The sequence below is a fragment of the Antechinus flavipes genome, chromosome 6 (assembly GCF_016432865.1).
Source record: "Antechinus flavipes isolate AdamAnt ecotype Samford, QLD, Australia chromosome 6, AdamAnt_v2, whole genome shotgun sequence".
Classification (NCBI taxonomy): Eukaryota; Metazoa; Chordata; class Mammalia; order Dasyuromorphia; family Dasyuridae; genus Antechinus; species Antechinus flavipes.
This window is the reverse complement of record NC_067403.1, coordinates 261081287-261090935: the sequence shown is the minus strand read 5'-3', so window position 1 is coordinate 261090935 and position 9649 is coordinate 261081287. Positions and strand designations below refer to the sequence as shown.

General features: G+C 38.9%; 1 protein-coding gene across 1 annotated transcript; it reads left to right on the top strand.

Annotated features, from left to right (window-relative positions):
* Window positions 1-1323: 1323 nt before the first annotated feature.
* LOC127540232 (mas-related G-protein coupled receptor member A-like) lies at window positions 1324-2684 on the top strand. The gene has a single exon (XM_051964840.1). The coding sequence runs from the start codon at window positions 1382-1384 to the stop codon at window positions 2348-2350; it is 969 nt and encodes a 322-aa protein (XP_051820800.1). The 5' UTR covers window positions 1324-1381; the 3' UTR covers window positions 2351-2684.
* Window positions 2685-9649: the final 6965 nt, after the last annotated feature.

Here is a 9649-nt window from a genome sequence, read left to right as displayed (position 1 = left end):
CTTGCCATCTGGGGGAAGGGGTGGAGGGAGGGAGGGGAAAAATCAGAACAGAAGTGAATGCAAGGGATAATACTGTAAAAATTACCCTGGCATGCGTTCTATCAATAAAAAATTATTAAAAAAAAAAAAAAAAACACTGCCTCATTTGATCTAAAGGTCTCTGTGAGGTTCCTGTTATTTTTGGTCTCATTTTGAGCTTTAATTGATCAAAGATGGACAGAAGCAGCTACACCCAAAGAAAGAACACTGGGAAATTAATATAAACTGCTTGCATTTTTGTTTTTCTTCCCGGGTTATTTATACCTTCTGAATGCAATTCTCCCTGTGCAACAAGAAAACTGTTCAGTTCTGCACACATATATTTTATCTAGGATATACTGTAACCTATTCAACATATAAAGGACTGCTTGCCATCTAGGGGAGGGAGTGGAAGGAGGGAGGGGAAAAATTGTAATAGAAGTGAATGCAAGGGATAATGCTGTAAAAAATTACCCTGGCATGGGTTCTAACAATAAAAAGTTATTTTAAAAATAAAAAATAAATAAATAAAGGAGCTATACCTCTTAAAAAAAATTTTTGGTCTCATTTTGAAATTTGGAACCTGAGGGACACAAATGTTGAATAATATGTCCAGGGTTACACCCCCAATGTAAGTAATGACAAGTCCTGGAGACAATGTGGGGGTAATTAATAATCAGTTTTTAATGATGGCTAGGAAATAAGACATTGAGATCAGGATCTTGGCTGAAAGCTAAAGATGCCTCTGGAGAGAATTCAATGCTCTGAATTCTTTCAAAGTCTTTAGAAAGGAAGCTATACCTGAGGGTGGAAACCAACAATCCCTGAGGGGGAGGACCAGGAGCTGGACAAGAGCCTTCTTCTCCACCTGCAGAGGGCATGAGGAGCTTTAGCTGCCTCCAGGTACCTGGACAAAGGCATCCATTTCTCCCCAGCCAATGAACCACGAACAATGATCGGGTAATAATTCCTACATAAGCTTTTCTTTCGTGATGAAAAATCATGTACCTCAAGGACTGGAGCAAATTCATCCATCAGCAATGTCCTTTAGAGACCAAGGAATAGCCTACAAGAGACTGGTTTCTGAAGGAGGAAATAGGAAGGGAAAGTCTTAAACCTAAATGAACAATTAGTTATTAATATGAGTTAAATAATGATTTTTCTCACTAGTAAGTTTCCAAGACAAGATTATAGTTCATTTTTTCTCTAGACCCATACCTCTATGCACTGTGGCGCCCCCCTAGGGGCATCCTAGAAAGAGGCAGTGAGGAAGAGGAGAGAGAGAGGCATAAATAGCCGGGAAACTCCCTGATGTCCTTCTATGTCTCTGTGTCCCCAGGGTGTCTGAGAGGAGCAGGGCGTCATGGAGCGAGGACCCCCCAACATGACTGTGTCCCCCACGCCTGAATATCCAGGATATGGTTCTGGCAATTCAACGGAGCATAGTGAAGGTCATAATTCATCTGGCAGCCTTGACATTTATGACTGGATGAACCTCCTCTCTCTGCTCATTGCCCCGCTTGGACTGCTGGGGAACGGCGCCGTCCTGTGGCTCCTGGGCTTCCGCATCCGGAGGAACCCCTTCTCTGTCTACATCCTCAACCTGGCGGCGGCCGACGCCCTTTTCCTTTGTAGCTCTTTTCTTAGATCCATACTTGCACTTTTTAGATTTAACGATGTAACATGGACAATACTGTCATTCTTCATATACACGTCCTACACTGCGGGCCTGAGCCTCCTGGCGGCGATCAGCACCGAGCGCTGTCTCTCAGCGTTCTTCCCCCTCTGGTACCGATGCCGTCGCCCCAAGCACACGTCGGCCGCGATCTGCGCCGGGGTCTGGGCTCTGGCCGGGATGTGCGGGCTACTGTCTCTCGTTCTTTGGCATAGTTCTGATCATAACATTTTCACCTTCTTCACCATCCTGGTTACGTGGCTCCTCCTCCTCACGTGTGTGATGTGCGTGTCCAGCCTGACTCTGCTGCTGAGGGTCCAGTGCAGGTCCCGGCCCCCGCGGCTCCCCAGGCTCTACCTCCTGGTGCTGCTCACGGTCCTCGTGTTCCTGCTCTGCTGCCTGCCCATGGGGATCTGGGCTGTCCTGAGTTTCTGGTTCCACACATATCTCATGTCTTATTGGCTCTGTGACCTCCTGGCCTGTGTGAACAGCAGCGTGAACCCCCTCATTTACTTCTTCGTGGGCAGACTAGGGCATAAACGGAGGGAGCCTCTCAGGGTGGTGCTCCAGAGGGCCCTTGGGGACGAGCAGGAGTTGGGAGGTGAGACAACAAACACTCCCCACTCCAGCCGCCCGGAGACTACACTCCGAGCCTAAGAAGAAGATATTCAGACACAGCAGCCCTTGAAAGGAGCTCCCTGCCCCAGACAGAGTAGCAACTTCCCTCTCTCTGGGAGGAAAATCAGGATTCCCCTGCCATTATTTATGTGGATGCCTAAGATGTGAACTCTAGGCAATGAACATTTATTAGGTGCCTATTGTATGTCAGGCAGCCGAGGCCACATCTACTCTAAGAATGTAGCTGTATAACCTTGCACAAGTCACTCGACTCTGCCTCAATTTCCTCATCTGTAAAATGAACTATCAAAAGAAATGCAAAGCTCTCAAGTATCTTTGTCCAGAAAATCCCAGATAGGGTCATATGACTGAATAACAAGACTATACCAGGAACTGTACTAAGCCCTTCAAAACATCTCATTTAGGGGCTGATAGGGGCACACTGGATAGAGCAGCAGCCTTAAGTCAGGAGGACCTGAGTTCAAAACTAATCTCAGACACTTAACTCTTCCTAGCTATCTGACTCTGCGCAAGTCACTTAACCCCAATTGTCTCAGCAAAGAAAAAAAAATCATGTTTTATTATCACAATACACCTGGGAAAGATGTGTTCTCCACACATCCATTTTACACTTGAGGAAATAGAGGCAGGCAGAGGTTCAATGACTTGCTCAGGCTTCTAAAACCAGGAAGCACCTGAGGCTGGATTTGAACTCAGATTTGCATGGACCCCTACTGGGTAAGTGAGCAGAACCAAGACAACATTGTACACAGTAACAACCAAATTATGGGATGATCCATTGTGATGGACTTATCTCTTTTGAAGTGTGGTGATTCAAGGAAATTCCATGAGACTAGTGATGGAAACTGCCATCTGCATCAAGAGACAGAATTATGGACGCTAGGTCTGGATTAAAGCATAGTATTTTCACATATTTGCTGTGATTTTTGTTTGTTTGCTTTTTTTTTCTCTCTGACATTTTTTTTCCTCCCTCTTGACCCGGATTTCCTCATGTAGCATGATGAATATAGAAGTATGTTTAGAGGAACTGCATATGTTGACCCTGTATTGGATGGCTTGCTATTTGGGGGATGAAGGGAGAGGGAGAAAAATTTGGAACACAGTGTTTTCAAGGGCTAAGGTTAAGACCTATCTTTGCATGTATTCGAAAAAATAAAAAACCTATTTAAAAAATTGAAGATAAAAACTATTTATACATACATACACACATGTTATACATACATACACACATACATACATACATAAAGTGTGTGTCTATAGCTATTCTATTTCTACTTCTAATCTAGGCAATTTATATTTTTATAAATATGCTTCCATTTCACTTAAATTACTAAATATATTGACATATAATTGGACAAAATAACTTGTTCCAATTGATTTCATTTCATCTTCATTAGTAGTAGCTTAACACTGCGTCTTTAGTATCAGTGATGCAGTTTCCTTCTCTATGTTTTAGAATTAAAATAGATAAATAATTGGCTAATATGACTGGGGATTTTCAGTTTGCTCTTTTTCCATTTTAATTGCAGACCCAATTCATTTGTCTGTTCTTTCTCTACTTTATTGAGGCAAGTATTTAAGGATATAAATTTTCCTGTGATTTTTGCTTTGTGTGTATCCCACAGGTTTTGGCATGTTGTCTCATTATGATATTTCTTAAATCAAGTTATTGTTTCTTTGATTTCTTCTTTAATCCACTCATCCTTTGAAATTAGGTGGTTTCATTGCCAATTAATTTTTAATCTGTGTTTCTGTGGTCTCTTATTAAATGCAACTCTTATTGCATTGTGATCTGAAAAGGATAGTTTTAATATTTCTGATTTTAACTATGAAATTTTATGTCCTAATAGATGGTGAATCTTTTTAAAGGTATCATAAAGTGCTGAGGAAAAATGGTTTATTTATTTCTATTTCTAGTCAATTCTTTCCAGATAGCTATCACATCTAGTTTATCTAAATTTCTATCCATTTCCTTAACTTTTTTCTTATTTACTTTTAGTTAGATTTACCATTCTCAATGCCAAATATTAAAGACTCACACTATTAATGTATTAATATCTATAATTCATTAACTTTTTAAAAGTTAGTTTCTAGAATTTCATATACTTAACAAATATTGATTACTTCTTGTCTAGGGAAAAGAGGAGGAACACAAGGCTTTGCATGGGGTGAATGTTGAAAGCTATCTTTGCATGGATTTCAAAAATAAAAAGTTATTATTTAAAAATAAAATAAGATAAAAATCAGTTTCCATTGTAAAAATCAGTTCAATAGAACTCTATCTCATATCAAAATATAGCTACTGTATTTATCTTTTTTAATTGAATCTATTTTAGCCTTAACTTTGTTTGATATCATGATTGCTATCATCAGGTGAAGCACAGTTTACCACTCTCCATTTTAACTCTGTATATCTCCTACTTATAAGTGTGTTTCTGGTAAACAACATATTGTTGGGTTCCGATTTTTACTTCATTTTTCTATCTGCTTTTATTTTAATGTACCAGCAAAGTTTTATATATGTTTGCTGACATGATTGGGGTTAAGTGACTTGCCCGGGGTCACACAGCCAAGAAATGTTAAGTATCTGAGGCTAGATTTGAGCTTAGGTCCTCCTGACTTTAGAGCTGGTGCTCTATCCACTACACCAACTAGCTGCCCCCTAATTTTTCATTTTAAAAATTGACATTTAATAAACTTAATAAACTTTTAGATATTTGTGATGATAATGTCAGAATTAAATGGAAATTTTAATATAGAAGGTTCAGAAGAAATATAGAGAAAACATTAAAAACCAATTAAGGGACTCATTAAATTCAAACATTAATTTAATAATTCTAATCAATGAAAGTATTATCAGTATTATTCTTAGGGTGATCATCATTACCAGGTACTTTTAAACAAAAATTGAGGCTAGATTAAATATTATGAAGTGAGTCTAAAAATCAACATTGGGAAGAAAAGGTAAAAAGGAGGAATTATTCCATACAAAAGAGGCATGAAAGGAAGAATTGATACAGAAATGGAACAGAAGATTTCTTAAAATGACCCAAAGCTTGTACCACTTCCCTGGTTAATAGTTTCTTTGCTGATGAAGAAGGTTTCCTTGCTCACAGTCAGGTCCATTCCTTGGACTCTGGATTTCAGGAAATCAGGAGATTGCTTTATACCTGGACATATTTGCTGTTGACCAGTAATCTCTGGGTAGGAGGTTACAAGGGGTGGCACTTAATGAGCCAGAAGGAAGTCCTGATAAATGGCATAGAGCAGGGGGGCTCTGGAAGACTGCTGCATGGGCCAGCCCCTCCAGGCTAAGGGGTCCGAGGTGAGAGGCTCTGTGTGTTATAGGATCTCATGCCATGAGAATGCAGCTGCTCTCCCAGAGGCAAAAGGGGAAGGAGAAGTCCAAACCAAACGTTCTGAGCAGAATCTAACACACCACCAGAGAGTGCACTTGGTGAGAGATTGCTATTTGGGTGGGGAAGGAACAGCCGTCCCTCTGCCATGTAATTTTTGTGGGTGTTTCTGCAGAATGCCTGTATCATGCCTGTTCTGTGATTTAGATTTTCGTATCTGGAAAAATTTAAAATGTAGCCAGTGAAAAGAACTTCTGAGCTGCAGTTAGAACACTGGGGAAGATGCTCTTGGCTCCTGCCTTAAAAGAGAAAAAAGTCTAACTTTTTCTGTGAACCCCAGCTCTGGCCAAGCTGGGGGCTAAAATAAAGTTAGCTAATCGTGGAGAGAAGTCACTGGGAAGCTTCCAGATTGCAAAAGTGCTTAGCATAAAACAGATGCTCTCTGAGTGTTAACTTCTTTATTGGATTTAATTGCTTCACATTGGGCAGCTTATATGGGTTTTTAGATATGATCAACATACAATGCCAGTGATGAGATAAGTGATTTTCTTTACATGTAATTGGGAAGTAAATTCAACTAAATTAAGGTCCCTCCAGGAGGATCGTGCATAGAATAAATAGAATCTTGTTCTCTTTCTCCCTCCCTCCTCCATTCCCTGACTGTAGCAGGGAATGCATGGACTAGGAGTGAGAGCATGGGAATACACAAATAGTTCAGTGAAATTTGTTAATTGGGATATAATAGTAAAGCAGTTTTAAAAGAGCTCGAATCAAAGCCCACAAAAGGGACATGAAAATTGTAATCCCTTTGCACTGACTGTGTTAACAAAAGATTTAAGGGTTTGGGAATTGGGGAAAAAAACAGAAAAGCACTTGGCTGCTCTCAAAAGCTGGCAGCAAATAGTCTAGTCCTCAAGCCTTTTCCGGTTGGCAGAGGAAAGGGAAAAAGATTTGGGTGGACTGGGGAAAACAGTCAAAAGGTAACGGTTTCTTTCTAAAATTGTAGACAAATTTGGCTTATAACTAAGTTTGTATCTGGACCCGCCCAAGAAAAAAAAAAAACTTATCTGGATCAGGTTTGCATTGTAAAAGCCTGGAGACCTGAGCGTATGCAGCTCTGATTTTGAGAGGCTGGAGAGGGAAGGGGTGTACAAGAGAACAAAGGAAGCTGATGACAATTAAAAAATATACAGTTGGCAAGTGAAGAGGACCTTTTTTCTGGAATTCCGCCTAAAATGGAAGGTCGTTGGGCTTCTTAAAACTACTTTGGCAGTAAGATTATTATCCCTGAGAAATAACTTGAGTTTCCTTGGTCCCAGTAAAGGATGAGTTTACTGATAATCTCCAACTTTGTTAAGTAGGAACAACTTCTAATGATTTAGACTGGGGATGTTGAGCTTAAAATTACCACCTTAGATATCAAGATGAGTTTTCGATTTCACATGATGAATCTCTTACAATTACAATTACACTAAATAACTATTAAATGGCATGTGCTAGAATTCTGAATTTGTTTACTTTAAACACGAGATCTTAGAAATTTTTGTGCAAATGTCGAAACATTACTGGAAACTTAAATCTGTATTTGATTTGATTTTAGCTTAAAAATGAGTTATTAAGAGCAGAACCAGGAGATCATTATATACCTCAACAACGATACTGTTTGAGAATGTATTCTGATGGAAGTGGATCTCTTCGATAAAGAGACCTAACTCAGTTTCAGTTGATCAAGGATAGACAGAAGCAGCTACACCCAAAGAAAGAACACTGGGAAATGAATATAAACGGCTTGCATTTTTGTTTTTCTTCCGGGTTATTTCTACTTTCTGAATCCAATTCTCCCTGAATTGGAGATTGTGCAACAAGAGAACTGTTGGGTTCTGCAAACATATATTGTATCTAGGATATACTGTAACCTATTTAACATGTAAAGGACTGCTTGCCATCTGGGGGAGGGGTGGAAGGAAGGAGGGGAAAAATCGGAAAAGAAGTGAGTGCAAGGGATAATGCTGTAAAAAATTACTCTGGCATGGGTTCTGTCAATAAGAAGTTATTAAAAAAAAAAAAAAAAGAATTGACCAGCAGGATGATTTCAGAAAGGCATGGAGAGACTTACATGAACTGATGCTGAGTGAAAGGAGCAGGGCCAGGAGATCATTATATACTTCAACAATAATACTATATGATGACCAATTCTGATGGAAGTGGTCCTCTCCAACAATGAAATGAACCAAATCAGTTCCAGTAGAGCAGTAATGAACTGAACCAACTACGCCCAGCGAAAGAACTCTGGGAGATGACTATGAACCATTACATAGAATTCTCAATCCCTCTATTTTTGCTTGCCAGCATTTTTTATTTCCTTCAGAGATTAATTGCACACTATTTCAAAGTCCAATTCTTTTTGTACAACAAAATAACTGCTAGGACATGTATACTTATATTGTATTTAATTTATACTTTAATATATTTAACATTTATTGGTCAACCTGCCATCGTGAGGAGGGTATGGGGGAAAGGAGGGGAAAAATTGGAACAAAAGTTTGGCAATTGTCAATGCTGTAAAATTACCCATGCATATAACTTGTAAATAAAAAGCTATAATAAAAAAGGGAAAAAAGAAAAAAAATGAGTTATTAAAACAGAGGTCTGGTAACTAAAGAAGTCACATGTTTGTATTGTCTAATTAGATGAAATATAGTGCTTTCTAAAATGCACACCGGCTAATTTGTATAAATTTTGAGCTATGCTTTGAAATTTGGTCAGCTCTGCTGGAAATATGTATAAGTTTTATGGAATTAGGTCCAATGCTATTTACTTATTAGCTATATTGTGAATCGTTATTTATATTTATATTGTAAATTTTTTTTTAAAAAGTTGTAAAGGTGATTTTAAAAGCATGCTCATGGGCCTAAATGGAAAGAAAGGGGATTTCTTTTGACAGCCAAACAAACATACCCAATAAGTGTGCAGGGGACCAATTACTGCAAACTGTCCATGGACCTGGAGAGGTTTCTGATATGGCTTGTAAAGGACACCAGAAGCATGATTCACTTCAGCCCAAGGGACACAGGCTTGCAGATTCAGCAGCTCATGCTGCTGCTTGTTTGCCCCTGACCATGGCAACTTTCTTCCCCAACTACTAACTCCTACATTCTTTAATTATGGCTCCCAGGCAAGTAAATTCTGAAAGGGCTGTTAAACCCTCCCACCCTGAGGTCTATCAGGAGGAGAGATACATACTTAGGAGAGGTTTGGCAGATGGATTTTGCACATATTCTCCCTGCCAGGGTTTCAAACTGCTTTTGATTTTTGTTAACACTTGTACTAATTGAGGAAAACATTTATTTTGTACAACTGAAAAGTTTTTGCAAAAAGAGATCCTATTTTAGTTTACCTCTCAGACCTGTGGAAGAGGAAGGAATTTATGACCAAAGAAGAACTAGAGATCACTATTGACCACAAAATAGAAAATTTTGATTATATCAAATTGAAAAGTTTTTGTACAAACAAAACTAATGCAGACAAGATTAGAAGGGAAACAATAAGCTGGGAAAACAGTTTTACAGTCAAAGGTTCTGATAAAGGCCTCATTTCCAAAATATAGAGAGAATTGACTCTAATTTATAAGAAATCAAGCCATTCTCCAATTGATAAATAGTCAAAGGATAAGAACAGAAAATTCTCAGATGAAGAAATTAAAACTATTTATAGCCATATGAAAATAGGCTCCAAATCATTATTAACGAGAGGAATGCAAATTAAGACCAACTCTGAGATACCACTACACACCTGTCAGATTGGCTAAAATGACAGAGAAAGATAATGTAGAATGTTGGAGGGGATGTGGGAAAACGGGGACACTGATACATTGTTGGTGGAATTGTGAACACATCCGGCCATTCTGGAGAGCAATTTGTAACTATGCTCAAAAAGTTATCAAACTGTGCATACCCTTTGA